The 27,745-nt window shown below is 54.2% G+C and overlaps 13 protein-coding genes across 13 annotated transcripts; 8 read left to right on the top strand and 5 right to left on the bottom strand.

The window, feature by feature from the left end:
* Window positions 1-249: 249 nt before the first annotated feature.
* Window positions 250-2,169, bottom strand: BZA05DRAFT_429929 (uncharacterized protein). The gene is made up of 2 exons (XM_051486144.1): window positions 1,395-2,169; window positions 250-1,342 (listed from the first exon to the last, which is right to left on the bottom strand). The coding sequence occupies exons 1-2, from the start codon at window positions 1,918-1,920 to the stop codon at window positions 684-686; spliced, it is 1,185 nt and encodes a 394-aa protein (XP_051340026.1). The 5' UTR covers window positions 1,921-2,169; the 3' UTR covers window positions 250-683.
* A 556-nt stretch (window positions 2,170-2,725) lies between these two features.
* On the top strand, window positions 2,726-3,935 carry BZA05DRAFT_396021 (uncharacterized protein). The gene is made up of 3 exons (XM_051483496.1): window positions 2,726-3,248; window positions 3,321-3,630; window positions 3,722-3,935. The coding sequence occupies exons 1-3, from the start codon at window positions 2,809-2,811 to the stop codon at window positions 3,845-3,847; spliced, it is 876 nt and encodes a 291-aa protein (XP_051340025.1). The 5' UTR covers window positions 2,726-2,808; the 3' UTR covers window positions 3,848-3,935.
* BZA05DRAFT_352484 (cobalamin-independent synthase) lies at window positions 3,936-6,998 on the bottom strand. Its single transcript, XM_051481321.1, has 5 exons — window positions 6,827-6,998; window positions 6,740-6,768; window positions 6,468-6,658; window positions 6,287-6,406; window positions 3,936-6,180 (listed from the first exon to the last, which is right to left on the bottom strand). The coding sequence occupies exons 1-5, from the start codon at window positions 6,835-6,837 to the stop codon at window positions 4,210-4,212; spliced, it is 2,322 nt and encodes a 773-aa protein (XP_051340024.1). The 5' UTR covers window positions 6,838-6,998; the 3' UTR covers window positions 3,936-4,209.
* Window positions 6,999-7,269: 271 nt separating this feature from the next.
* On the bottom strand, window positions 7,270-10,792 carry BZA05DRAFT_396018 (Pep3/Vps18/deep orange family-domain-containing protein). Its single transcript, XM_051483495.1, has 7 exons — window positions 10,359-10,792; window positions 9,799-10,299; window positions 9,042-9,739; window positions 8,481-8,990; window positions 8,037-8,428; window positions 7,517-7,981; window positions 7,270-7,452 (listed from the first exon to the last, which is right to left on the bottom strand). Exons 1-7 carry the CDS (start codon window positions 10,567-10,569, stop codon window positions 7,368-7,370), a joined length of 2,862 nt encoding a protein of 953 aa, XP_051340023.1. The 5' UTR covers window positions 10,570-10,792; the 3' UTR covers window positions 7,270-7,367.
* On the top strand, window positions 10,666-11,426 carry BZA05DRAFT_28920 (uncharacterized protein). Its single transcript, XM_051480311.1, has one exon. The coding sequence runs from the start codon at window positions 10,888-10,890 to the stop codon at window positions 11,356-11,358; it is 471 nt and encodes a 156-aa protein (XP_051340022.1). The 5' UTR covers window positions 10,666-10,887; the 3' UTR covers window positions 11,359-11,426.
* BZA05DRAFT_28934 (xylulose kinase) lies at window positions 11,191-13,394 on the top strand. The gene is made up of 5 exons (XM_051480313.1): window positions 11,191-11,424; window positions 11,477-11,717; window positions 11,766-11,970; window positions 12,029-12,356; window positions 12,414-13,394. The coding sequence occupies exons 1-5, from the start codon at window positions 11,376-11,378 to the stop codon at window positions 13,307-13,309; spliced, it is 1,719 nt and encodes a 572-aa protein (XP_051340021.1). The 5' UTR covers window positions 11,191-11,375; the 3' UTR covers window positions 13,310-13,394.
* A 982-nt stretch (window positions 13,395-14,376) lies between these two features.
* BZA05DRAFT_396015 (actin family) lies at window positions 14,377-16,406 on the top strand. Its single transcript, XM_051483494.1, has 8 exons — window positions 14,377-14,534; window positions 14,612-14,634; window positions 14,690-14,914; window positions 14,983-15,029; window positions 15,087-15,173; window positions 15,239-15,433; window positions 15,497-15,892; window positions 15,946-16,406. Exons 1-8 carry the CDS (start codon window positions 14,500-14,502, stop codon window positions 16,249-16,251), a joined length of 1,314 nt encoding a protein of 437 aa, XP_051340020.1. The 5' UTR covers window positions 14,377-14,499; the 3' UTR covers window positions 16,252-16,406.
* Window positions 16,407-16,460: 54 nt separating this feature from the next.
* BZA05DRAFT_396012 (WD40-repeat-containing domain protein) lies at window positions 16,461-18,155 on the bottom strand. Its single transcript, XM_051483493.1, has 7 exons — window positions 17,933-18,155; window positions 17,827-17,865; window positions 17,726-17,764; window positions 17,587-17,663; window positions 17,376-17,527; window positions 17,047-17,317; window positions 16,461-16,988 (listed from the first exon to the last, which is right to left on the bottom strand). Exons 1-7 carry the CDS (start codon window positions 17,933-17,935, stop codon window positions 16,667-16,669), a joined length of 903 nt encoding a protein of 300 aa, XP_051340019.1. The 5' UTR covers window positions 17,936-18,155; the 3' UTR covers window positions 16,461-16,666.
* BZA05DRAFT_396010 (phosphoribosyltransferase-like protein) lies at window positions 18,156-20,025 on the top strand. The gene is made up of 5 exons (XM_051483492.1): window positions 18,156-18,282; window positions 18,333-18,518; window positions 18,614-18,985; window positions 19,049-19,499; window positions 19,553-20,025. The coding sequence occupies exons 2-5, from the start codon at window positions 18,448-18,450 to the stop codon at window positions 19,622-19,624; spliced, it is 966 nt and encodes a 321-aa protein (XP_051340018.1). The 5' UTR covers window positions 18,156-18,282; window positions 18,333-18,447; the 3' UTR covers window positions 19,625-20,025.
* Window positions 20,026-20,249: 224 nt separating this feature from the next.
* On the top strand, window positions 20,250-21,636 carry BZA05DRAFT_352468 (Sin-like protein conserved region-domain-containing protein). Its single transcript, XM_051481320.1, has 2 exons — window positions 20,250-21,011; window positions 21,073-21,636. The coding sequence occupies exons 1-2, from the start codon at window positions 20,273-20,275 to the stop codon at window positions 21,468-21,470; spliced, it is 1,137 nt and encodes a 378-aa protein (XP_051340017.1). The 5' UTR covers window positions 20,250-20,272; the 3' UTR covers window positions 21,471-21,636.
* Window positions 21,637-23,413, bottom strand: BZA05DRAFT_352466 (WD40-repeat-containing domain protein). The gene is made up of 2 exons (XM_051481319.1): window positions 23,297-23,413; window positions 21,637-23,242 (listed from the first exon to the last, which is right to left on the bottom strand). Exon 2 carries the CDS (start codon window positions 23,167-23,169, stop codon window positions 21,760-21,762), a length of 1,410 nt encoding a protein of 469 aa, XP_051340016.1. The 5' UTR covers window positions 23,170-23,242; window positions 23,297-23,413; the 3' UTR covers window positions 21,637-21,759.
* Window positions 23,414-23,496: 83 nt separating this feature from the next.
* Window positions 23,497-24,352, top strand: BZA05DRAFT_352463 (uncharacterized protein). Its single transcript, XM_051481318.1, has 2 exons — window positions 23,497-23,801; window positions 23,863-24,352. Exons 1-2 carry the CDS (start codon window positions 23,582-23,584, stop codon window positions 24,222-24,224), a joined length of 582 nt encoding a protein of 193 aa, XP_051340015.1. The 5' UTR covers window positions 23,497-23,581; the 3' UTR covers window positions 24,225-24,352.
* An 811-nt stretch (window positions 24,353-25,163) lies between these two features.
* BZA05DRAFT_28814 (mitochondrial carrier protein LEU5) lies at window positions 25,164-26,850 on the top strand. The gene is made up of 3 exons (XM_051480310.1): window positions 25,164-25,642; window positions 25,695-26,527; window positions 26,613-26,850. The coding sequence occupies exons 1-3, from the start codon at window positions 25,448-25,450 to the stop codon at window positions 26,659-26,661; spliced, it is 1,077 nt and encodes a 358-aa protein (XP_051340014.1). The 5' UTR covers window positions 25,164-25,447; the 3' UTR covers window positions 26,662-26,850.
* Window positions 26,851-27,745: the final 895 nt, after the last annotated feature.

Here is a 27,745-nt window from a genome sequence, read left to right as displayed (position 1 = left end):
AGTGGGCCTTTTTGGGGGGGTTTGTTTAATCATTGATCGCATGCGGCCTGAGATGTGGCTAGATCATGGCAATATACACACTCCGTTTCGGTTTCCATGTCCACTGTCCAGACTCCAGCTCAACTTTCGTCAAGCGGGCCGATTTAGCTTCCCCCAGCTACTTATCCTCCGCCATGGCCTGCCTCATCTGGCATCGATACGTGTATATGTAGAACGCACTAGGGAAATAATGCTGGGAAAAGATACATTCCGCTCCTGCCTCTCCATCAGGAGATGCCATGAAAGATACCGTACATAGTGTGGCGAGGAACAGCGGGAGTGATCCCGGCTCCCCGACTTCAGCGCCCTCCTCCTTTATTCCCGTTTCCTGAGCTCCCAACGCGCGCAGTATCGTGATTTTACGTGTATGCACGAGTGATATACGGAGAACGAACTCGGTATCCGGACCAAAAACCCATCTCTCTTGAACCCCATATGTATGTACCATCCCAACACCCGCAGAACAAAAAAAAGACACAAAAAAGACATAGAAAAGACACAGAAGAATAGGAAAACTAGAATTACAATCGGTATCATCGCTGTTGCATCCCACATGCCATGCCATGCCACAATGCCACAATGCCACCATGCCAACCAAAAACACCAAAAACGCATGTGTACTTCCCAGGTGGGTATCAAATCATCTACTCAGCCCTAGCCCTCGCCTTCTCCTTCTCCCTCTTCTCCTCCTTCAACGCCTTCTTCTTCTCCTCCTTCTTCCGGTCTCCCTCAATCTTCTTGACCTTCCTGGTCTCCCACCACACCTGTCCGCCCGCCAACCCGGCCACAATAAACGACAGCGCGACAAACAACCCCGTGCTCCAGCTCGGGCGGTCATACCGGTTCATCCCCCACATGAACCCGCTCAGACACGCCTGGAAGAACGTATTCCAGACGTACAGCCAGATGACGTAGTCGAGCTTCCAGCTGCCGGTGGGGGGCGCATGTTGGCCGGTCAGGGTTTCCTCCTCTTCCTCCTCCCCGTCCTGCGCGGCCCCCTCCTCGTCCTGCGCGGCGGCAGAGGCAGTGGAAGCCTTGGGCCGGTACCAGTCCTGGTTTATCTCCTGCAGCTTGATGTAGCCCATCTTGTTACCCTTGAGGCGCCAGTTGAGCAGGTGGAACAGGTCGCGGAAGCGCCACGGGATCAGCCCGAACCCCGTCAGGCAGAACAGCGTGTTCAGGATTTGAGAGGTGATTTCGATCCAGATCCGCCGTGGTGACTGCAGGTCGTTGCAGGTTGGGTGGCACATTGCGGGTGAGGCGTTGCAGAGAAGGAGGAAGAGCATGCCGCCCCAGGCGATTACTGTGTTGCTGCGTTAGTGCTGGGGGGGGGATGGGGGGGGGGATGTACGTACCGTTGAGCATGTAAATCGTCACGAAGAATCCCGTCCACGTTTTGAAAAACTTCCAGAACGCCTTGAGGCCGCTGACTGTGACCGCCCACCAGCCGGGTTTTTCGTCATCGTCATCATCACCACTCTCCACCTCCCCATTCCCGACACCATTACGCTTCTCCACACCCTCCCCCAGCTGCACCCCACCCCCCTCCACCGCAGCAACAACAACAAGCCCACCCACCCCACGAGTATCTTCACTCCTCCTCTCAGCAATAGGCGGACTCGCGGACGTCCCAAGGGCACTAACGGAGCTTGCGCGCCTCGCGGCGCCCGAGCTCCTCCGACGCTCAACACTGTGCCGCCGCAGGTCTGCCAGCGACGGCGCACTGCCGATTGCGTCGCCCGTTGCCGCGAGCGCCCCCAGCGGCGCCCGCGAGTTCATGTACGACTCTGTAAACGATGGGCGGCGCGGCCGCGCTCCGCGGGCTTGCCCGGCGAAGGCCGCAGCCGGTGATGACGGAGAGGCAAACGGCGCGGTGGACATATGTAGGGGTGGAGGTGGAGGCTAGGTGGCGAGCTACGTTTAGGCTTGTTTCGATTCGTGCGTGTCGCTTGCGCGGGCTTGCTGGCGGTGGTGGGAGGGGGGTTTGTGAGGATTTCGCGCGGGCGATGAGAGGTACGGGAGAGAAGGAGGAGAAGAGAACAGCAAGCAGGCAGGCCGCAGCAAGTAGTTAGATACTCTATTTCTCGTTTCCGTTCCGTCCAAGGTTTTTCTCAGACAGAGCGATCGAAAACAGGTGTCTTCGATTATCCAGCCAGCCAGCCAGCCAGCCACCCCTGTCACGAATGGAATGCCAGTGACGCGGTGAAGTGGGAGACTTGGATTGGATAGTGGCGCCAAGCACGTGTAAGGACTCGGGAGACGTGCGATTGCGCGGTCTTCGAGAACGGAGCATGGAGAATTGCGGATTCCGATATCTAATTCTGTTAGGCGTCGTGGAAGGTTCCCTGCTCCTCCTCCTTGGAAATAATGAGTTCCATACTTCATCCTGCTCCCGAACCCATGGGCTCCTACAGTAGGTATTCTGGTTTCTGGGGCTTTGCCCGGTACCGGAACGCTGCTCCGCCTGCCCAATGTCTCCTTCCTCCAGAGTATGCTTCGGAACCCCGCCGGCCCGAGTAGAGCTGATGCGATGGCGAGATGGCGAAGCTTTGTGGCGGGGAAGATCGCGCGGAGGATGGATGGGCAGCAGGGAGTGAGGCTATGGCACTGGGCACTGGGCAGAGGATCCGACACTCTACTATAACTACACGTGAATCGAAGCAGGCTAGAATCGCTAGATAGATAGCACGGCTGCTTGCGTACCGTGCCGGCCTCTGACATCGGCGGCACCCGACATTCCGGCAATATAATTCTCCAGATATCTATGCCATGGCACCTATCCCACGTGAATCGCGGATCCCCAGTTCCCCAGTCTCAGATCCAGCTGAGGCCCTGAGGGGCTGCTTCACGTCAGCGCTGACATACCCACCTTTGTATGTACCACCATCGAAGATGAAACAACCGCGGCCCCGTCTCGGCCAGCGTCTCGGTCAGCGTCAGCGTCACCGTCCGTCGCCGACGATAACACAAGAACTTCGTCCACCTCCCCCTCGTCACCACACGCAAACCTGCCTCCGCGCGCACAAAATGTCCACCACACTGACCTCCGACGCCCTACCACCCGCCACAGCGCTCCAAAAGCTCTCCAAGCTGAACGTCTACGACCACACGGGGGCGGCCACAACTTTGCCGCAGCTGCTGACCACAGGCCAGCCAGACTACATACTGACCATCTTCATCCGACACTTCTACTGCGGCAACTGTCAAGAGTCCCCCTCCCCCTCCCTCTCCCCCCCGCCTCCCCTCCCCCACCACTCTCCCCTTGGACTAACACCCCACAGCTACATCCGCACCCTCATCTCCGCGCCCTTACTATCCCCCTCTGCACTGGCCGCGCATGGCAAGAAGCTGATAATAATCGGGTGCGGCTCGCCGTCGCAGATCGCCGGGTACAAAGCCGATCTGGGGGCGCCATGGGACATCTACAGCGACCCGAGCGGGGCGGTGTACAGCGCGCTGGGGATGCACAAGTCGTTCGGGCTCGGCGCAAAGAAGCCAGAGTACATCACCACACCCGTGTTGACCGGGATCTGGAACGGTGTTGTCGGTGGCCTGAAAGGCGGCGTGTTTAGTGGCGGGAACTTTGCCAGGGTGAGTGGTTGATGAGAACCTATATACATAGGGAGGGAGGGAGTGGGTGGCATGGGTGGGATGGGTGCTGATGCGATATACACTTGCATAGAATGGTGGGGAGTTCCTGTGGGTGGATCAGAAACTGGAGTGGTGCCATCGGATGGCGAATACTCGGGATCATTTGGAGGTGCCGCAGGTGGTCAAGCTGTTGAACGACTGGCCAAATCTGGGGTGAAGGAGGTCAAGGTCAGAAGGGAGACACATCACAGCACAAACACGAGCATGCTAGACATGCAGCACGAGCGTACGAAGGAAGAACAATTGTTGTATTATTCTTCAGGATAACTATTACAAGTTATCAGAGTGTTTACCAGTTGATGGTAACAATGGCTGAACCGAAGAGATCGAAATGCACCCAGACGAGAAAACCCTTTTCCAACCCATACCCTGAAATGAAAATGAAAAGAAATCGAAATCCGCAATAAAAGTTGGACTTTTTGCACCACAAAACGCCGATGTTGAATCCTTCCTACCTCACAACCCCTATCCTAGAGATGCTACAAATTAAAATCGTGAAAAACACAAGGAACCGACAAATTAAGCCTTGGAGTGCTTCTCACGGAAGAACTTGGCAGCAGAGACCATGTTCTTCAGAGCGGCACGGGTCTCGGCCCATTGACGGGTTTTAAGACCACAGTCGGGGTCGATCCACAGCTGCTCAGGCTTGAGGTAGGTTAACATCTCCTCGATGCGGGTCTTGATCTCCTCCTCTGAGGGAACACGGGGAGAGTGGATGTCGTAGACACCGGGGCCGATGTGACGGGGGTAAGCCTCGTCCTCGAAGACCTTGAGGAGCTTAGCGTCCGACTTGGAGTTCTCAATCGAGAGAACATCGGCGTCGAGCGCAGTGATGGCGTGGAAGAAGTCCTGGAACTCAGAGTAGCAGAAGTGCGAGTGGATCTGAGTGTTGTTCTCGACACCGGTGGTGGCAAGACGGAACGACTTGACGGCCCAGTCGAGGTACGCCTCACGCTCGGCACCCTTCCTCAGGGGAAGTCCCTCACGGAGAGCAGGCTCGTCAACCTGGATGACCTTGACACCAGCAGCCTCGAGGTCAACAACCTCGTCACGGAGGGCAAGAGCGAGCTGCTCGGCCTGGACGGACTGGTGAACGTCGTCACGGGGGAACGACCACCGCAGACAGGTGATGGGACCAGTGAGCATACCCTTCATGGGGCGGTCGGTGATCGAGGCGGCGTACTTGGACTCCTTGACGGTCATGGGAGCAGGGCGCGAGATGTCACCGACAACGATCGGGGGACGCACGCAACGGGATCCGTAGGACTGGACCCAGGCGTGGGTAGTGAAGACGTAACCGTTCAGGCGCTCACCGAAGTACTGAACCATGTCGTTACGCTCGGGCTCTCCGTGGACGAGAACATCGAGGCCAAGAGCCTCCTGCTCGCGGACGACGAGCTCGATCTCCTGCTCGATGAACTTCTCGTACTGCTCGGCAGTGATGTCACCCTTGGTGAACTTCTGACGGTTGATACGGATTTCCTTAGTCTGGGGGAAAGAACCGATGGTGGTGGTGGGAAAGAGGGGGAGGTTGAGGTGAGCCTGCTGGGAGGCGATACGCTCGGGGAAAGCAGACTTGCGGTTGTACATCTCGGGGGTGATCTTGGACTGACGCTCCTTGACGGCGGGGTCGTTGGTGCGGCTGGATGTGGCACGGGCCTTCATGGAGGCAGCGTTGGCCTCGAGCTCAGCCTTGAGCTCAGCGGGGCCAGCGGTGACAGCCTTGGCAATGGTGGTGACCTCCTTGGCCTTCTCGGCGGCGAAAGAGAACCAGTCGGCAACCTCGGTGGGAAGGTTCTTCTCGGAAGAGAGGGTGTGGGGAGTGTGGAGGAGGGAAGAAGAGGTGGCAACGATGACACGCTCAGCGCCGAGGGCCTGGACGGCCTTCTGGACAGTGGCAATGGCGGTCTGGAAGTTGGTCTTCCAGATGTTACGTCCATCAACAACACCAACGGAGAGGACCTGGCTAGATCCGAGGGTCTTGATGACCTCCTCGAGCTGCGCGGGAGCACGAACAAGGTCGACGTGGACACCGGCAGTGGTCTTGGGGAGAACGTCTAGGTTGTGGACGATGTCACCGAAGTAGGTGGCCAAGACGAGCTTGGGGATCTTGCTTCCGAGAGCAGCGAACTTCTCGTAGGCGGGGCCAAAAGCATCCTTGCTCTTCTGGGGAAGGTCGAGAACCAGGACAGGCTCGTCGATCTGGACAGTCTCGGCACCAGCCTCGGCCAACTTGATCAAGAGCTGCTCGTAGACGGGCAGGAGAGCGTCGAGGAGGGTGATGGGGTCGACAGAGGCACCACGGTCAGGCTTTCCGAGGTGGAGGAAAGAGACGGGTCCGAGGATGACGGGGCGTGTGACGATACCCTGGGCCTTGGCCTCAAGGAAGTCGCGGACGGGCTTGGGGTCGGCAGACAGGGTGAAAGTCTGACCGTCCAGGAGAGTAGGACGGACGTAGTGGTAGTTGCTGTCAAACCATTTCACCATCTCCTATAGTACAGAACAGCGCCATTAATATTTCTGTTTGTGGCAAGACCAGCCGGTGGGGTAACTCATTGAGTCCAACACAGCTGCACAAACCCCGGAAGCAACTTACCAAAGCAGTAACATCGACAGCAGCAGTCGTCTCAGTGGCAGCACGCTGCAGACCACGACCCATGGCGAAGAACTCGTCAAGAGCGTTGAGGTCGTACTTGCGGTACCTCTCGGGGACAGCCTATCATCCACCCAGTCAGCGAATTGAGTCAAGGAGGTCAATTGAGCGGTGAAGGGCTTACGTTGAACATCTGGATGTGGTCAAGGACCTGGTCGTAGAACGAAAAGTCGTTGCTGGCAATGATGTCGGCACCGGCATCCTTCTGGAGCTTCCAGTGAGCAGCACGGAGGGTCTTTCCGGTCTCGATCAAAGACTCCTGAGAGATCTTTCCGGACCAGTAAGCTTCAGTGGCCTTCTTGAGCTCACGGTTGGCTGTGGAAAAGGAATTGAGTTAGCAACTTCATCCTCCGACATCCCCAGCAAACATTGCACTCCGGTAAACGGTAAACTGACCTCCCATGCGGGGGAACCCGAGGACTGATCTGTTCAAACTGTCAGCGAATCCAACTCAATCATCACAGTGGGGCTCAATTGACTTACGATTGAACCATTTTGCTTAGAACTCGACTCGTAGGTGGAAATGAGAAGATGTCTAAGGGATGGGAGGGAGAGATGGAGGACGGAGGGAGAGAATGGCGGGTGGGAGACAAAGATAAAGGGGCGGCGGGGGGACTGGCGGGGTAGTGTGCATGGAAAAAAATCTAAGCAAGGGAAATCTTGGCAAGTTGGATTGCGTGCTGTCCAAGGGATCTCCTCGAAAAAGAGACCCTGCTCTCAGCCAGCTTTCCAATTCGTCGAGTTCGTGCACCTGTGGTCAGGCAGGGGACCAAACGCGGACTCTTCCCGCTCTGTGTGGCTGGGACGCGAGCGAAGCACTAATTGAGGACGCCGGACACATGCACGATAAGAGACGAGCCATACACATCACCGTCACTCGCTTGCAGGACTTGGAGTAGCGTCGGCAACCTCAATCAAGAGTAAATCCAAGCTCTCATAACGCCCGCCAATGCCTAAATCATCACTATGCTCCATGGATATCCTGACTACGTACAGCGTACAACAACATAAATTCCGTCACCGCTCAAACTGCCCACTCTGCGAGATCATCTGTAGGAAGGACAAACGGCTCATCGATCCTCTTGATAGCAAACTCACTGCACAGGATGCTGCAGGTAGCGTATATAGTTAGCCTTTAGGTTCCCCGCTCCATCAGCAATAGGAAGGACTCACCATTCGGATGCAACAAGATTGTCAAGATCTTCTACTGCTTTTTCCCTCTTCCTCCCTGTGACCAGTCCGCGTTGAATGCCGTTCTGCAGGTCTTCGATCCTTCGGCTTTTGCCGACGCCAGAGTGTCTAACAACCTCCGTCGTCAAGCAGTCGCCATGGAATGCATGTTGACAGGGGAAGACGAAGAACTGACGCGACAACAACGGGTATTGACAGACATAACACCGCTCGCCCGGCTCGACAATCGCATACCTTCGGTCGAGCGACGCGATGTCACCCCGAATATGTTCCGCCGTCCGAGCAGATTCGTCCATTTCCTTCTTTAGTTGGTCTATGTTGTGGCTATAGTCCTCCAAAGCGGTGCAAATTTCTTCCTTGAAATCATCGATCACTACAAAATCTGGGAAAAAGGGTATCAGATCTTCAATCTTGAGAAGCTCGCATCGCCGTAAGAACTCAATGGCGCTGCAGGTAGCCTTCGGTTAGTAATCGCTGTAAAAAGATAGAAGGGCACACAAACTTCTTGGTGCTGTCCGACTTCGCAATGACCTTCTTTGCCACTGACAACCACAGCTTCTTGCGCAACACAGGATCATCTTCTGGTCTATCTGCAACGATGCTCGCTAGCTCGACATTTCCGTGCTTCAGTGCCAGTTCGACCGCGTCGGCGTATTGCCCCATGCTCGAGTAGATGTGCACGCAGCTTTGCACATGGCCGTGTTGGATGCACAATCTCAACGCGAAGTCTGAGTCGTACTGCGAGTCGCCGGTGTGTGCCTCGAGGTATTGCAACAGTTGCTGCTCGTCCTGCGAAAGATGTGACGCGTAGATGCTGATGAGGGTATTATGTACGGCGGCATCCTCGCTACCCAGCTGGTGGATTACGTAGAGGAGGTAACGGACTGCTTGGTTCTTCATACTGTCAACACCCATCATTACACCAAGAATTTCATACGCAACATACCTGGTTTAGGGGAACATTCGTGAACTTGTTGTAGTTCAGCAGTGCGGGTATCAGATTTCTTGGCTTCAGGTTGGATTGCCGCATCAGGATGTCCACAGTCTCCATGGGAACATTGGCCATCAAGACGCTCGAATACTTGTAAAACATCTCAGGATCGGTCTGGCGTTTCAGCACATCCAATCCCTCGAGCCACTTCTCTCTTTGCACCCAGTAAGCTAGCACGTAGCTGTAATCGTTGATGCTATTCGCATAGTGGAGCAACTCGTGCTGTCGCCCGTGCGAAGATATGATCTCATATGTGGTCTTGCGGTCCAGATCGCCTTTGTACTTATTCACAAACTGCCGGTATTCCTCCTTGACATTTGCGAGCTGAGCTGCGATGGCGTCTGATGATGTCTGTGACGCGTGGGCATGTGAGGTGATAGTAGAGAGCTGGTCCTCAAGTGAATTGAGCCGGGACATAAACACCTCAACAAGCCAACTGGCCACCATGATCCGCTGCATTGAAGACTGCAATAGTATTAGAATTTTCAACGAGGAGATCTTACCAGATGGACTCACAGATGGCTTTAAGGTCACGAGTTTCTCCAATAGATACGTCCTCAGAGCGTCCTGCTCCCCGTTCTCCAAGAACGTAAGAGCAACTTCTTCGAAACTCTTGCTACTCCTCCCATACACACCGGCTGCCTCCACATACTTTCCATGGGCGACGAGGTGGTCTCCATGAGCCACGGCGACCTGGTCCTTCTGAGTCGGCAATCTAGCAAATCTCATCGCAGCATCGAAAGATTTTTCTGCCAGGTATATTTTCCACACGTCTCTGTCTTCATCCGACACAACCACTTCAAAGATCTCTGCCGTGGTGAAGACCCAGAACGTGGACTTTTTGACGTCTGAGCAAAGACCGAGTACTTTGGTACCAGGATCCACAATTGCTTCCTGGAAGGCAATGGAGTCGTCCAGTCGGTTGACCGCATATATATCCGTTCCGCAGAGAATAAGCACATGGTATTCCGTCAGAGCTATCGAAGTTATGGGTGATTTCATGGTGGGTATTGCCGCCTTCGAGAATAGTTTTGAGGTGGAAAACACATGTGTACCAAGTTCAGGGCTACTAGGCTGGGTAAGGAGCTTCCCATGGTAAACACCAGCGGCAGTCAGCCAAGCGTATATACGCGCAGGATCGTCTTCGTCCGTGGACTCGGGCGATATCGAAAGCATGCTGTATGGCGAAGAACTATCCCTGAAATCCTCGACACCTAACCATCGTTCAGCCCCCAAGATATTTTGACTTAAAATGAAGCTTGTTGGAGCTTACTAGGACCCTCGGAATCAAAGAACTTTGCAAAGATAGACGCGATGTCCGCATGTCCGTACCGTTGTATCCGGCCAACCCAATGCATGATGGAGCTCGGTGTTGTGAGAATCACCCTGCGTAGGTCCGGCTTGCCTGGTAGCATATCCACCCACAGTCCAGTCACAGGCGACCCATCCGCCGTCTTGTACACGAGCTTGGAGTATTTCTCTTCCCGCCGCATAAAGCTTTCTTCCACTCCCTCGATGTAGGTTTCATACACACTTCCATCTTGTGCACCGACCAAGATCTCGCGCGTGGACGTTGAAGGAAGCGCCGGTGACCATGCAATGCACTCGATATGTACCGACTTTAATCGCGAGAGATGGCGCGGCTTCGTTGAGCGTGAGTGTAGATAGAAGTTTTCGCCGTGGCTCGTGGATATTATGAGGTGTGAGGCTGTAGGATCGAGAAAGACCTTTCGAATGGTGCCGACTTCGGATGCTTTCTTTGGGAGGTCGATGTCTGACAACGAACCGTCAGTCGCGACAACCTCACAGAGCTCCGAGAGGTATGCTCCCTACCATCTACGTCTTGCGGATTTGCCAGATCGATGCGCAGAAGCCTTCCGGAAACAAGAGCTAGAATGATGACATTGTTCGCGACCTGAACAGCAGCAAAATCAGCAGCCACTTGGAACTGCAATTGGACCTGTTCGACATGGAATATGGGCGACAAGTCGGCGAAGTCGGGAAACCCCGCAGCTGGGTTGAAGGACGCCGGATCGAAAGCCATTCAGCCTGAGAAGTAGAATCAATCGATAATTGAAGTAGTGAATCTCTCCGTCTCCGAGGGTGGGTTGTTGCACACGGGTGAGCTCCGACTTGTCGAGCTGGAGGTCACGGGGATTGGAGTGTTGTTGTGTCTTGCGTCGTGAGGTGGTGACGTCTCGTAGCAATGAGCCGCAATAAGCCTCGACTCAAGCGAGGACTCAGAGCCAATCCTCAACAACAGTTACATGCAACCTTTGTGCCATGCAACTCCAGAGATGTCTCCCCGCTGCTTAAAGACACTGCCCAAATACCCTAGGAGTCTACATGTGAGCTCACAGTGATGATGAGGCCTTTGCACAGCATCTACCAGGCCTCAATTCACTCACAGTCCACAGGGTACCCATACGTCCGTGGATCCGGATATCCTCCAGATTTCCGAGTTTTTAATCTACTCCGCACTGGAGCCACGGCCCACAAATGCCCGAAGAAAATCTGCAGCCAAATTCTTTGGTATAGCAATCCAATTCATCCAGCTATCCAGCCGTGTCTTTCCCCGAGTTGGCGGAGCACCCATCTAGACAACCGTAGATACGCGACGGATAAATGCGCGGATAAAGTGGGAGCTTTCACAATAGCCAAACTAGAGCACTCCCACCGCCATCGAAAATCAAACGGCAGCAGAAGCAGGTACAAAAGGTGCATCACGACTGCGATGTTTCTACCATCCGTCTGTCTATCTATTCTTCCAGGATCTCTGTCGCTCATACCGTTGCACAATTTTCACCAAATAAATCTCTTCCATTGTCCCTGATTGTCCAAGCTCCAGCTATGCCCGCAACATACATCGGATTCGACCTCTCCTCCTCTGGTTTGAAGTGTACGAACCCCGCATCGGAGTAAGTTGAGTCTTGTTCTGACGTCCCGAACAGGTCTTGCTGTGACCGCCGACCTCAAGCCAGTCCACGAGGAAGCTATCCTCTTTGACAAAGACACGCCCCACTATGGCGTTCATGGCGGGGTCCACAAGAACGAGGTAGACCACGAGGTTTACGCACCAGTTGCCATGTGGATTGAGGCGCTCGATATCCTCCTCACTCAGATGAAGGCGAGCGGCTTCGACTTTTCTTCCGTTAAGGGTATTTCTGGTGCTGGACAACAGCATGGCAGTGTGTATGGCGAATCTACCCCGTCATACGACCCTTGCTAAAAGCGGGACAGATACTGGTCAGAAAAAGCGGAGGAGATTCTTGCGTCGCTCGATCCCAAGGCGTCCCTCGTCGACCAACTGAAGGATGGAGCTTTCACACACCCTTGGAGTCCGAACTGGCAAGATCACAGCACGCAGAAGGAGTGTGAGCAATTTGAGGAAGCCACTGGTGGCGGTGAAGCACTAGCACGGATTACGGGCTCGAAGGCGCATCATGTCAGTCACGTTTCTCCAGCGTTCCCGGCCAGTTTCCGGCTGACTTGTGGTTGTGCAGCGTTTCACCGGGCCGCAGATCAAGAAATTCCACCGTCAGAACCCTGAGGTATACGAAAAGACTGCACGCATCTCTCTCGTCTCCTCATTCCTGTGTTCACTATTCCTTGGACGCATTGCACCGCTTGATATCAGCGATGTATGCGGAATGAACCTCTGGGACATCCAAGGCGACTGTTGGGACAAGAAACTGCTTGCCCTCACCGCCGAAGACTCCAAAAGTGGTGTGGCGGGATTATCTGCAAAGCTTGGGAATGTCGCGCATAACATGGGCAGTATTCTGGGGGGTATCTCGAAGTGGTTTGTTGAGCGCTTTGGGTTCAGTTCTGGTGGGTTCTTCCCTTACGGCCACGTACGACCTGGAGGCTGACATATCCACTTTACAGACTGTGCAATTCTGCCTTTCACTGGTGACAACCCCTCCACAATTCTTGCACTTCCTTTGAGGCCTCTGGATGCAATCGTCTCCTTGGGCACATCAACAACCCTCCTGATGTCCACTCCCACCTACTATCCCTCAACCGAATACCACCTCTTCAACCACCCGACCACCAAGGGGCTGTACATGTTCATGCTCTGCTACTGCAACGGTGCCCTTGCTCGTGAAGGCGTACGAGACGAAATAAACAAGTCCAAAGGGGTCACTGACAAGTCCTGGGCCGAATTTGGCAAAGCCGTGGACTCGACGCAAGTCGCTGGACGGTCCACCTCCTCAGACCCGGCCAAAATCGGCGTCTACTTCCCGCTTCCAGAAAACATTCCCAGCGCGAACAAAGGCACCTGGCGATACAATTACTCTGCCACGGACGGAACGATCAAGGAGACGCAAGAGGGCTGGAACCTCCCGCACGATGACGTCCGCGCCATTATCGAGTCCCAAGCACTATCCATGCGTATGCGCTCAGAAGCACTGCTCTCTCCCGACGCGCACAACGGACACAAGGCCCAACCGCGCAGACTGTACTTTGTTGGTGGTGGGAGCAGGAACGCGGCTATCATGAGTATTACAGCCGAGGTCCTCGGCGGCTTCGAGGGTGCATATAAGTTGGATATCGGCAGCAATGCGTGTGCGCTAGGTGCGTCTTACTATGCTGCGTGGGCGCTGGAGAGGAAGGGGAGTGAGGCGTTCGAGGATTATGTGGATAGATATTGGGAGGAAGAGACGCACGCGGTTAGGATCGGGGATGCGTATAAGGAGGGTGTTTGGGAGGAGTATGGCAGTGTCATGAAGGGATTTAGGATAGTGGAGGAGGAGATCATGAAGACAAACTCGCATGCGTAAATGCTGTCGGGTTAGCAATTGCTTGGGAGGATGGATAGGCGAATAGTGGTACGTCAATGAGATTCAAGTAGATCTGGTCCCTGAGCACTTTTACGTCCCCAGCCTGAGGCCAATGGATCACTTTCCTGCGGACTCTCGTGAATATAACCATCACAGCCTCTTAATTGAACATACTGGTAGGCCTATGGGACGAGTTTGTTCTTGTCCTATCGCCTCGTCTTCCCTAGACTAGGAATAAACCATCACCAATTTCCTCCTACACTCCATCGACAATCTTGTTCCCGACGTTGATACACCTTTCTTCCTCAACCCCTAAGCGGACAGTTGCCGGGACAAACGACTCACGAAGACATCATACTCATCCATCCTTACGGGCTGGTTGTTAGCACGCCCAAAGTGCTGTTCCGATTGTTGACATTGTGCGTCTTATTGCCTACCTATTCCGGTGTCACTGGCACTTTTCTCTGTCCCTTTGCATCGCATACAGCCTTCATGGCCTTCGTGGCTTCTTAGCATTGTCCCTGGCTTCTCACCAGAATCAGCCTCTTTAAGCCCTCAGCCCTCAGCCCAGTCCGGCGACGGCTATCGTCGCATTTTCTGTCTCCGGCTTCATCTCCGTCTTCCATTATAAGCAGTCTTCTTCCTCGTCTTTCTCATCTTTCTCGTATCATTACATCAATCAAGTCAAGTTCTTCTCTTAGTTTCAACTTTCGAGTTCGGAAATATCCGAGTCATTTTATGTGAAGAGCTTCGCCTGATGCTGCTAGTTTTTTGTCCCAGTGGTATGGCCTTAAGCTTGAGCTTAAAATGCAAATACGCTACTCTGGTCATTTATCGAAAACCCCTTTCAGAGCCAATTGAATATCTACTTGCTGGGTTGCATCTCGCATCAGCAAACAGCTCAGCCATGCTCCACCAGCGCTTCCCGTGCTACGACCCGCTTTGGGGCTTTCGCAGGGTTATGTGTGTAAAGCTCTTTGGGCTTAGTCCGGTGATGCCGGTGCGAGTGATAGGCGGAGCAATCCAGTGCCGAGACATTTTGGGAGCCTCCGACGCAACAGCCTAACGTAAACGTTCATCCCCCCGCCTCTCCCCTAACACTCCAAACAGCTCACCACGAACACGCTTAGATTCCATTCAACTGTCATCTGCAGCTTTCCAATATCGACGTGTAGATACCATCCTCCGCTATGGCTTCTCAGACTCCAGCCGTTGTCATGGACAAGTAAGCTCCCGCGCACCTCCAGCTTCGCCGGCCACGCATCCCCAGAATCAACGTTTACTGACACAGCTTCCAAACAGCGGCACAGGGTATTCGAAATTGGGTTCGTCGCATCGCCTCAGCCCAATTCGGTCTTCTCTCGAGCTAAGAGTATACAGGATTCGCCGGCAATGATTCTCCTTCCTTCGTTTTCCCCACGGCGATCGCGACAAAGGGTCCGGCCGGCGGCGGCGCCGGAGGTCCGGGACGTCCAGCTGTGGCTCAGAAGCCATCATATCTCACTGGAGGAGGAGGACCTTCCGGTCATCTGAGCGCAAAGAGAGGAACTGAGGATTTGGACTATTTCATTGGAGATGAAGCTCTTGCTCAAGCTGCGGGTCCCGGTACGCTAGCTCGGTTTCCCGTCCCGGGAGCTATAGTTGGCTCAACGACTGATGGAGAAGCACTGCAGGATACAGCATCAATTACCCCATAAGGCATGGACAGGTTGACAACTGGGTATGTGATACGGAGGATGTTTTGCGTATGCTCTTTGGTAGCTGACGTGTATCGCAGGATCACATGGAGCGCTTTTGGCAGAATTCCATCTTCAAGTACCTACGCGTTGAACCCGAGGACCACTACTTCCTCCTCACCGAGCCGGTATGTTCTGGACTTCTTGAAGTTGGATAGACATAGCAGCAAAGCTAAATGCATCCACAATTTAGCCACTCAATCCTCCGGAATCCCGAGAAAACACTGCCGAGATCATGTTCGAATCCTTTAACTGTGCCGGTCTCTACATCGCCGTCCAAGCTGTGCTCGCTCTCGCCGCAAGCTGGACCAGCAACAAGGTTCAGGACCGGAGCTTGACAGGAACCGTGATTGACTCTGGAGACGGTGTCACCCACGTTATCCCAGTCGTAAGCTTCCCTCCGCACACACTCCCACAGGCTACTCCGAACTAAACCGGACTTCTCTCACAGGCCGAAGGATACGTCATTGGTTCATCTATCAAATCGATCCCCATTGCCGGACGAGACATCACGTACTTCGTTCAATCGCTACTACGAGACCGTGGCGAGCCCGACTCGTCGCTCAAGACCGCTGAGCAGATCAAGGAGGAGCTTTGCTACGTTTGTCCCGACATCGTGAAGGAATTCACGCGCTTCGACCGCGAGCCCGAGCGCTTCCAGAAGTACGTTGTCGAGCAGCTCGGCGGAAAGAAGGTAACCGTTGACGTGGGTTACGAGCGCTTTTTGGCGCCGGAGATCTTCTTCAATCCCGAGATCTACTCCAGTGATTTCTTGACGCCGCTACCCAATGTCGTCGACAATGTCATTCAGTCCTCTCCTATTGATGTTAGGAGAGGCCTTTACAAGGTATGTTCACTCCCTCCCCACTCCCACAACCTATGGCTAAGCCGCATGGGTAGAACATTGTCCTCTCGGGTGGTTCAACACTCTACAAAGACTTTGGTCGTCGTCTCCAGCGCGACATCCGCCACCTAGTCGACGACCGCCTCCGCGCATCAGAGGCCCGCTCCGGTGGCGCCAAGTCCGGCGGCCTTGAGGTCCAGGTCATCACACACAAGCGACAACGTCACGGACCATGGTTCGGAGGAAGTTTGTTGGGTCAGACTCCCGAGTTCAGGAGTTACTGCCACACCAAGGCCGAGTACGATGAGATTGGTCCTAGCATCGTGAGGCGGTTTGCCCTCTTGGGTGGGCCTGGCACGTAATTATTCTTCCTTTTATGGGAAATGTCTGAGATACCTTGCTTGGCTTGTGGATGGGGTGCTTCAGTAGTGTAGTGGTCGGTGGGATGGGGGGATGTTAGATGGAAAAGCGGGATTTATTGATCGTGGGCAGTCGAAACATAAAGACATTACTTGCAAATGCGCGTACGTGAATCGGTGTCTGTTTTGATCACATAGGGGGTTCAAGCAGCTCGTAAAAAAACCTAACCAACCCCCACAAATTTTGATATTCGCTGCGCCGCCTACAATTGTCTATCGGTAGTAAAGAAGTATAAGACTTTCCAACCCATCATTATCCCGCCATCCAACTTCGCTGCAAAAAGGTACCAAAGTTTTTCGTGAGGGTTATCGAAGCAAGCAAGTAAAATCGACAATGCTACACAAGAAACCCGCAAATTTACTCCTCGACACTACTGACCTTCTCCCATTCACCCTTCAATGTCTCCTTCCACAGGGTAACCTTATTATCTCCTCCGCTGGCCGCCAGCACGTTTCCGCTAAGACTCCAAGAGACCCGCCACATGACCGAGTCCATGGGGAGCACCTTCTTCGTCCAGGGGCCCTCGGCGCTCTCGGCAGTCCAGATGATCACGCTCTTGTCCTGGCTCGCCGACGCGATGTAGGATTTGGGGAGGATGCTGGGCGCCCAGGCAACATCACGGACCCAGTCCTGGTGGCCCTCGAGCGTGGTTTCTTCGGTGTAAGTTCCGACCTCGGCACTAAATCAATCAGCAACTATCCTTCCATAGTTCCTTCGTCCGGGAGGGGGGGACAAACTTGAAGCTCCAGATCTTGACGAGGTTGTCGCTACCACCGGTAACGAACTTTCGCTGAGTGGCGGGCGCAGACGGCTGCGAGGTCTGCACGAGGCTTCCGGGGGTGGTGGCAGGTGCCCAGGAGACACTGTTGCAGCCGATTGCGTGCGCGCTGAAGGTCTTGGTATCCCACGAGCCATCGTCTTTGAACTCGAGGACTGAGACTTTTCCGTCGCTGGAGGCGCAGGCGAGGATCGCGCCGAGCTCATGCGGGCCCCACTGTACCGCGTTGACTATGGCATGTTTAGCTGGATTGGGAAGAGAGGGAGGGGAGGGAGGGGGGAAACGCACCAGAGGCGTGGTGGTTCGCGTGCTCAATCAGCTTCGACCATTGGCCTTGTCGCTCCTGCCAGATTATCACCTTGCCGTCGTAGGAGGCGCTCGCGAGGATGTTGCCAAATTTGGGGTGCGCCCAGGAGACCTGCCAGACGGGGCCGTTGTGGCTGTAGAGCACAGCATGTCAGCCGTGGGTATGGGAGTATGAGGGGGTGACGGCGTGTACCCTCGTAGTGTCTCGAGCAGGCGGTGGTTCTCGCGGTCGACTTCGAAGATCTTGATGGTCTTGTCGGAGGAGCAGGTCTGTGTATAGATGTCTTAATAAGGTTTGCTGGCCAGTTGGTTAGGAGGGGCATTGTGCATACTGCGAGGCGCTTGCCGTAGTAATCCAGAGCGGCATCATGCTAAAGGGCCATACGAGTCAATACTGGTATTGTTTGTGTGGATCCGGGATTGGGGCGCTCACGATCATGTCCTCGTGGAGGTTCGACATTTGGGTGTGCGTCTATATACCACATTTGGTCAGTCAACCCTGCACTTTTTTTCCCCCTACTGCCTGAGTAAAAGCTTACCATGATGGCAAGATTCTATTTCTCGTTCGTGACGTCGTGATAGTGCGTGTGGTTGGTATGTGGTGGTGTTGGAAAGTTGTTTCTCCAGGAAGGACAGCTTGTTAGATTCAGATCGATGATGGCTTAGAGCAACAGCCACAGCTCTCTTCTCCGTGTTCGCAAAGAGAATGGCGTAACGGGATTAGCGCGGGTAGTGATGTTCTTTACCCGGCTAGTCGGTTTGAGGAGTCCCTGGCGTGCCCGCTTGTGGAATGCCCCTCCATCCCCCCACAGCTCGTATCCCCGCCAACCAATATAACTTTTTTTTTGTTTGCTTGTGCTTTTCTACTGTGCGTGTTCGGAGTGCTCTTGTGGGGTCGTCTTGAGAAGTTCTATTGTCGCGGAACGCTGACACGACCAGAAGCTTTAATTCAACCGTTCCAAGCCGTTTGGAAGTCGAAGAAAAGAAAAGTTCGGAAGCTCTTGCCAGTCCATACCTGCGATCACTTGCTGCAAAACGCAAACAACAAGCAGACATGGCTTCCAACTCAATCAAACTTCTCACCGGAAACTCCCACCCCGAGTTAGCGAAGCGAGTAGCAGACCGGTATGCAATCACAATATTCTAGCGGTGGGCGCGGTGGTGGTGGGTGGCGATGGCGGTGAGCGCGGTGGTTCAAAGCATGCGCTGACATCTACGAGACTGGGAGTTGAGCTTCTAGACATGAGCGTATTCAAATACTCGAACCAAGAGACCTCGGTCATAATGCGAGAGTCGGTCCGCGACGAGGATGTATTCATCCTGCAGACAACATGTCCCGGCGAGGATTTGAACGACCACCTGATGGAGCTTCTGATCATCGCCAAAGCTTGCAAGACCGCGTCTGCTCGTCGCATCACCGCCATTATGCCAAACTTCCCATACGCCCGTCAGGACAAGAAGGACAAATCCCGTGCACCGATCTCAGCGAAACTCATTGCGAATATGATTCAGCGCTCCGGGTGCGACCATGTCATCACGATGGACCTCCATGCGTCGCAGATACAGGGCTTCTTTGATGTACCAGTCGATAAGTGAGTCTGATTCACCACGCGCACTCAATAAGGACGCAAGAGGACTGATAGTAGAGTAAATAGCCTGTACGCCGAACCCCTCACCCTCCGCTACATCCGCGAACACTTCGACTACAAGAACGCCGTGATCGTCTCTCCCGACGCCGGCGGAGCAAAGCGTGCCACCGCTCTCGCCGACCGACTGGACCTGAACTTCGCCCTCATTCACAAGGAGCGCTCACGGCCTAACGAGGTGTCCCGAATGACGCTGGTCGGAGACGTGACCGGGAAGATCGCAATCCTGGTGGACGACATGGCAGATACCTGCGGAACCCTCTGCAAAGCTGCCGACGTGCTGATGAGCAACGGAGCGAAGGAGGTGGTTGCCATCGTAACACACGGTATCCTCTCGGGTGATGCCTGCGAGAAGGTGTCAAACAGCAGGCTGAGTAGATTGGTGGTTACGGATACTGTTCCGCATGAGGACAAGAAGAAGAGATGTCCTAAAATCGATACGATTGACGTTGCTCCTACGGTTTGTTCCCCGCGGTGAACGATGAAAGGCGCGAGTGCTGATGTGTGATGCAGATTGCGGAGGCGTGTAGGCGGACACACAACGGTGAGAGTGTGTCGTTCTTGTTCAGCCATGTGATGGTATAGAATACCACAGTTCCGATTGACACGAATTGAGAAAACTCCTGCTTTGTTACCCTACGAGAAGCGGAATTGGGCGGATATGGATTTGCGTTGATGATGAATCGTGTTTTCAGTTTGGCTGGGTATCAAAAAGTTGGGTCCTGTTACTTGTGTTAAGGGTGTGTAGAAGGAGGAAGCCTTAAGTCGTGACCGTCTCCATTGCAGTTGTACGGGAGGCCAGCCCTAAAAGGGCCATACACTGGCCGGTTGCAGCGAAATAAGTGAGATTTTGTGTGGAGATCAACTAGATACTAGGCCTCATGCTGGAGATCGCCTTGTATGTAGTGGGGATGGATGTTGGAACTTGGTTGGTGTAAAATAGACTATTTTAACTATCCCGCGCAACTCGGATGTGGGGAGTCAACATTGACTCGGCAGCACTGAGAAAGCAAATAGTGCAGTTGCCATTCAAATCATGGAGTCGGGACTCTGAGAGTCTATATATCACACTTACGACGAATTTGAGGTGGTCACGACTTACCCTTTCACCCTTGTACTTTACTAGGCTGAAATTGACGGAGAATCCCGTGCCAAGCTTCTCGAAAGGCATCTAGAGTATCCAAGTCGCATCTCTGAGTAACCTACCATTCACCACTCAACTCAACCCCCACCATGCCTCCAGCACCAAAGGTCGCCCGTGCCGGCAAGCAATCCACATTGCAATCAGCGACCTCACCGCCAGTACCCATCGCCACCGAAATTACAGAAGACACCCCGCTGTTCGGTCCCGGCCCTTCAGGTACGAATTATTCCGACTCAGAGGACAACGAGACAACTACCACATGCAAAGCTCCGGCACCCCCGAGGCTCAATGTCGACATCAGCGATGACGCCAGCGACTCCGAGCCAGCCTCACCCAGCGAGGACGACGACGACTACGAATCCGACGAGGATCCCGTAGTCCGCGAGTATGACATCTTCATGACCGAGGAACTCGCTGAGAGCCTATATCTATTCCAGTACCCGGTGCGCTCAAAGACGAAGCCGTACAACAAGGCGCAGAGCTCGTGTCCCGTCGACGCGAGGTGGAAACCGAAGGCAGGACTGGTGGAAGTTGATGTGCCCGTTAATACCGCGATCAACTTCGATCAAGAAAAGGGCAGGATCTGGGGTGATGTGCTGAGGAAGAATCAACAGGCGAAGGAGAGCGGGTTGCCAGGGAAGGCGATCGGTCCGAGGGCGGGGAAGAGGAGGAAGGTTAAGGGAGAGGATGATGATGAGGAAGAGGACGATATTATGTTCGTGGACTTCCAGGAGGCGGTCAAGAAGGGGAGGATATTGAGTAAACAGACACTGGGAAGTAAGATACAGGCCGATGAAGCCAAGTATATGGTTGGGGTCTTTACGGGCGGTACGTTATCTACCTGCACGCCTCCATCTTTGTTTTGCACATATCTAAACCTCTGTCGCAGACCAACTACACGTCACTCCGGTTCGCTCCACCCTTCAACTACGACCTCAGTTCTATCACGTCGACGCGCAACATGCTGCAGAGAGGGCGCAAAGCAGGTCTCTCCGCGACGCCGAGGAGCCTGAGAAACCAGCGCAGGCCCGCGCGGTGCACATGACAGTCAACCAGGAAGTGTCCCAGATGAGCTCGACTATGAAGGCATTGCGTCTCGCCGAAGAGGAGGAATGGAAGAAGCTGCACTGGATAGATCAAGACGAGGATGCAGCATGGGACCAGTACGAGATGCTCTGCCTCAAGGATCCTGAGCTCGCGAAGAAGCTGAAGTGCAGTACTTCGAAGAGCGAGTATATGGATTGGCTCAGCGGCGCCATGCAGAGGAAGGGTCTGACTAGTAAATGAAGAGGGTTTACTTCTCGGCGGGGAAAAGTTTCTAGGAACGGAGTTTACGGTGCATTATATTAATGGGCTGAATATCGCTTTTTTTTTTGCTATGATGCAGAGAGGCCTCGAAGCTTTCTTATGGGGGCAAGAATAGATTTTTAGAATTGAACAAACCAAAGACTTTCGATTCAACTTTTATTCCAGCAAGTTTGCAATTGATAATCCCCGGTATATATATAAAAAAATCCACCATAACGCATCACTCGCGCAGAAACCCTTCTATGAAACCTTTAAAACACCTCTACTTTTACCTCGCACCAATGGAAATACCTGTGACCGCCTCTCCCTCAAGCTCAAATACCAGCGCAACACCATCATCACCCGCCGTGATGATACGGTCCCTTGTCTGTACAAAGCCGAGCACACCACCCTCACCCTCATTCCCATTACCACCCAGATGTCCCTTCAAGTTCGCAATCTCCACGCCCGCTCTAGCATCCCACCTCTTCACTGTGCCATCGATACCACAGCTAGTCAACACCCACGCATCGGTAGGAGCGAACTCTACCTTGACGACGGCATCAACATGTGCATCCAGCATCTTCCTGAGCGCAAACCCACGAGCCACATCGTAGAGTCCAATCTTGCCATCGACGGAGCCCGAGGCGAGGAGAGGAACAGTCGGGTGGAATGCAAGACTCTCGACGGACTCGGAATGGGTGTTCAGCGCCGCAAGGATCTGACCCGCCTGGCCTCCTCCGGTGGATCCACCGCCGCCAGCCTGCGGGCGACCAGCAGTGCGCTTTCCTCCCGTGGCAGGAGCGGCGCCCATGGGGAGTCCAACGATACGGATTTCACCGCTCGCACCGCCGACGGCCGCGACGCTGCCGCTCGGCGAGGTGGCGACGGAGTAGAGTCCACCCTCGATTGCGAACCGCTGGTCGTTCGATGTGAGAGCCACGATCGCCTGGCCAGAGGACGTGTCCCAGGCAATGAAGCTCCCGTCTTCAGAGACGGTACACAGCAGCGTGCCGGATTTCGTGAAAGTTCCTGCGGTGCATGAAGTGGTGTGCGAGTACAGCACATGTCGGATGTTGAGCGCATCGCTGTCCACATCGTATAGCCACACGGAACCCTCGTTCGTTCCCACCGCCACCAGTGGGTCGCTAGGGTGTGAGGCGATCCACACGATCTCCTCCACCTCTTGCGCAGAGTCGACCTTCTTCCAGCCAACGGCGGCGGAAAAAAGTTGGAGCTGGCCGTCGAGGCCTCCCGTGACCGCGTAGGCGCCGTCGGGCGCGGTAAACGCTGTCGCGATGACCGAGTCCTTGTGTGCTTCGAGTTTCCGGATGCTCTTGCATTCCCGCGGGGTGACGGCGGCATCGGCGGCCGACGACGGCGCGGACGTCCAGATGTGCGCTACGTCGTCGCCTCCGCCGGTGAGGAACAGTGAGCTGTCGGTGGGGTGGACGGCGATGCTGAAAATACTGCTGCTGCTGTGCCCGTCGAAATAGGCTTTGGAGTCATTGACGACTTCGAGCTGCATGTCGTCGTCGTTGTCCTCGTCCATGGGCGCATCGTCGTCGGAGTCCTCGTCCATGGCGTGGTCGTGGTCACTGTCGTCCGCGATTATCTCCTCGATCTCGTTCATGTCCAGGGTGTTGTCGTCATCGTGCTCGTCTTCGACGGTGGGATTTGTCGCTGTTGGGGCGGCCATTGCGGATGTGTGTATGTGGTGTATAGTTTCGGTGTGGCCGAGGAGGGTTCGGGTTCTGCTGGGAGAGAAAGTGCTAGTAACTTTAGTACTCAAGCAATATTCGAGTGGATTTAAGGATTGATAATACCTACCGGTGGAGCAAATAGAGGAGGTCGCAGATGAGTGAGCGTGGGCAGTTGTGGTGTCTTCGGTGCAGATGCGTGTTCGGTTCGAACTCACTCGCGATGAATTTGTAATTCAAAATTTATTTGCGTGTGTTGCCGCCATCTGCCCCACCATAGTTAGCAGGAATAGCGGGGTGACCGCGCCGGAATTTACCGTCGCCTCCCAAGAGTGTAGCTACAGTTACACCACTTTATACTCGAGTCTATATCCACTCTTGACATCACCACACCTCACCTCGGCAGCAAAGATGGAGATGCAAAATGCCAACCCCACGATCCTCAGCATCGCCGACCTTCCCACACGGAAGCCCGCGGCTTCCGCACGGCCAAAGCGAGCGCATGCGTTTCTTCCGCCGACGTACGCGGCCGACCCGTTCGCCGCCACCTCCGACCTGGTGGCCGACGAGGGCACGGACGAGAGTGAGGATGATGATGAGGCTGATGGTATCGATGCACAGGAGATCTACGGTATACTCTTATTTCCCGTATCCACATTATGTTGGGCCAACTAGCTGACGCAAGAAAACAGACCTCGTAGCAACAATGTGCGATCCCGAACACCCAATCACCCTGGGCGAGCTCGCCGTGGTCAACCTGGAGCACATCTCGGTTCGCGATAACACTGACGAGCTGACCGCAAACGTCACCCTCGAGTTTACACCCACCATTACCCACTGCCACCTCGCGACGGTGATAGGTCTGGGTCTAGTAGTGCGGTTGCAGCAGGCCTTGCCCCCAAGGTTCCGCATCGATGTTAGGTGCAAGGAGGGAACTCATACGACCGATAAGCAGTTAAACAAACAGCTTGCGGATAAGGAGCGGGTCATGAGTGCTCTGGAGAATGAGACATTGATGGGGCTGGTGGGGAAGATGATTGAGACTTGTAAATAAATTTACGGAGGGATAGCTGGGATGGACCACGGCGTTTTTTAATTTCGATTTCTGTTGGGTTGGCTTGCACACTCTTTATACCTTCACAATCACTCGTTGTTTGCAGAATCTATTCGCATTCTCTGCCGTGCTGATACTGCAACTCTTCGCTGCCTACAGAACTGGCTTGATAAACCACCTCAGTCCCCCAAGTCGGTAGGTTTCTTGCACGAGCCCCGAGAGCGCGATGTCTGCTGGTTCGGATTCGGGACCCCCGAGGGACCAGAGAACTTGATGCCGTCCCAAAGTTCAAGAACAACGAATACCACCACCAGTGCGAAGCTTGCGCTGGTCTAAGGAATGTCCCTAAGTACCTCATTGAATAAATTCTCACAATAGTAGCAAAGGATTTCAACTCGTATGATACATCACCCAATGCATTCTGGACGATGCATCTTTCAGGCAGAACGGAAGGCTCAGCAATAGCTAAATTCAAAGGTTTAACCATACTATATACTTCAGTGCACAAATTGTTCGGCATGGAACTTCCTCCGATTCACCGACATTCATGGATACATTCGATATGCGGTGCTGACAAATACGTAGTTCAAGTTCCCACCGACTTCGCGGCATGTGACAGTCCCATGTCTTCAAAACGGCGGTTGCCTCCCCGGTCGTCCATCGTCTCGGAGTGATCCCCCGCGGAGCATATCTACATACCGTACTCTGTGGCTGGCTCGGCCTGTCGGCGAGAATGTGTATGTAGACGATGTCTGAATTCTATAGGTGGAAAGCTCGGAGTGGAGAGAACCGAAGGCAGCCGGGTGGCCACAGAGGAACTAATCACGGAGGACTTTTGTGCGAAAAAGGATCACAAGCTTTAGGTTCCAGAGCATGAACGTCTCGAGTGCAGACGAAAGAGAGGTCTTCGGGTATTTAACTAAAGACGAATAGAAATTCTGCCTCACGTATCATCTCATCTCCGTTGCTTGCTTTTTGTGCGGGCCAATGGGTATTCACGGAGCAGACGTCATACAAGCCCTTAGCCTCGGATACCTACCGTCACCTTCTTCCCCACAACCCGTCCCTTCCACGTCGACGTCCAACACTAAACACGCGACATAGAGTGGAGTCGAGATCGATTCCGAATCTACTGACTCTAGAGATAATCTCCGTCCCGCCGTAGCCCAACATCGCACTACCATCATCTTCTCCGATCAGCGGCACGTTTTCTACGGTTGGGAATGCCAGAAGCCTTGACTTTCAAGGGCCACGACCAGTCCCTCGTCGCCGCCCAAGTATCAAAGACCGCCGAAAATGCTGCTGCTACGGTAACGTCGACGACGCGGGGGCCTTCCTCGCGCAACGACAAGATTCATAAACAGTCCCTCGACTACATGCTGCGCAGTGGACTCGCCGGAGGTGCCGCCGGATGCGCCGTAAGCCACGCTCACTCCCTCTACCCTCGGCCCACAAACTCACATCTTCCAGGCAAAAACCCTCATCGCGCCGCTAGACCGTGTCAAGATCCTCTTCCAAGCCTCGAACCCGAAATTCCTCAAGTACTCAGGCAGCTGGTCGGGGGTCTTCCACGCGGTACAAGAGATCCGACGGCACGACGGGCTGCTCGGGCTGTTCCGCGGGCACTCGGCAACACTGCTACGGATCTTCCCATACGCGGCGATCAAGTTCGTAGCGTACGAGCAGATCCGCAGTGTTCTGATCCGCAACCCGCAGCAGGAGAAGTCGTGGCGGCGGTTCGCGTCGGGGTCGCTCGCGGGCGTCACATCGGTGTTCTTCACCTACCCGCTGGAAGTCGTGCGTGTGCGCTCCGCCTTCGACACAAGGAAGGAGAGGGTCGGGTTGCGCGCGCTGTGCAGGAATATCTACCGCGAAAAACATGCGTCGTACCCGGTCCTCCGGGGGTTCAGTAACTTTTACCGCGGGTTCTCGCCGACAATGCTCGGCATGCTGCCGTACGCAGGCGTTTCCTTCCTGACGCACGATATTGCTGGCGACTGGCTGCGCTCTCTGCCGGTGGCAAGACACTCCCCGCCGTATGTAACTCCCGGCGGCAAGGCGAAGAAGCCGGTGCTCAAAGCGTGGGCGGAGTTGGCGGCTGGTGGGTTCGCGGGCATGGCGGGACAGACGGCGAGTTATCCGTTGGAGGTAATACGGAGGCGGATGCAGGTTGGTGGTGCCATGGGCGATGCGAGGTTCCCCAGTATTGCGGAGACGGCGGTGAAGATTTTTAGGGAGAGGGGGATCAGAGGGTTCTTTGTTGGACTGTCGATCGGCTACGTTAAAGTCATTCCCATGGTTGCGTGAGTAATCCCTTCTCGTCCCATCCCATCCCAAGTCCTTCTCGAGTCTTGACGCTCATACTGACTTCTCTCTCTCGGCCAATAGAACCAGCTTCTTCGTCTACGAACGGTGCAAGCTGTACCTTGGGATCTAGGCAGAACGCCACACGCCACATGACACATGCCTCCCTTGTTGTTGTACCTATTGTTTTTATGTTCTCGGCATTGTATGGGGATTTCTTTTCACGTTTTGCGTTTGTTTGTTCTTTCCACATGTTCTTTCCACATGTTTTTTGTCTTTCTTTTCGTATATGAAAGATGTTGGGATATCCTTTTTGGGGGGTGGCAGGTTGGTGTTTGGTTTGGGGTTCTCTGCTTTCCGCCCTTTGAACTTTGAAGTCCTACGGTACTGTCCTAGATGTAGATGCTATAAATGTATGACGATTGCTACCTATTTGATTCTGCCTGCCTCAGATCTGGATTCTGAAAGATGAGTGGGGGGAAGTGTAGGGACCGGGCAACGGCCAAATCTCCTAGATACCGCGTCTGAAGGAGTTCAACGGAGCTCGTTGGTTAAATGTGTCTCCCTGGGGGCCTTGAAGCTTCGTCTCCACGTCGGACGGTATATGTCTATCCAGCCCAGCCCTGGACATATGTTTTGATTCAATGTCGGCTACATCAAGCTTGTAGATATGTAGATACCGAGGAGACCGACTGACCGGTCCGCGCCTTTTGGACAGGTCCAACCGAGCTGTATGATTCCCGGTTCTCGATTCCCGACGTGTCTGGGTAGGTATCGAGAGGTCCAACGCCCAACGCTCGGTCACGGTCACAGTCGGTATGTACGATGGTCGTGCCGGCGACAGATAGGTACCGACGCTGCAAGACATTGAAGTTGCTCGATATAGAAGATTTCCACAGACTTGCTTGCTTCAACCCACGTTTCATAGGGGAGTGGACTTTGAATGACTCGAGCAGCGAAGGTGGATGAGATGGATGGGAGAGGAGGGGAAGAAAGAAGAAAAGGTGGAGAAGTGGAGATATAGAGAGCAGGATATCCACCCGAGTACGTTGGGTGCTACAAACCCACAGCCGTACAATATATACCTGTAGCTGACTGTGCAAATCAAGCCCAACCAGTTCCACGAGATGGGGGTATCTACTCGGGGTATCACTCCTGGCTATTCGCAGCTCGCATTGATGTTGCCCTGCAGCCGTTGTCATACTGCGTTTGATGTA

This window comes from Tricharina praecox (assembly GCF_024521635.1).
Source record: "Tricharina praecox strain CBS 144465 chromosome Unknown BZA05scaffold_10, whole genome shotgun sequence".
Classification (NCBI taxonomy): domain Eukaryota; kingdom Fungi; phylum Ascomycota; class Pezizomycetes; order Pezizales; family Pyronemataceae; genus Tricharina; species Tricharina praecox.
This window is presented reverse-complemented; position numbering and strand designations above follow the sequence as displayed.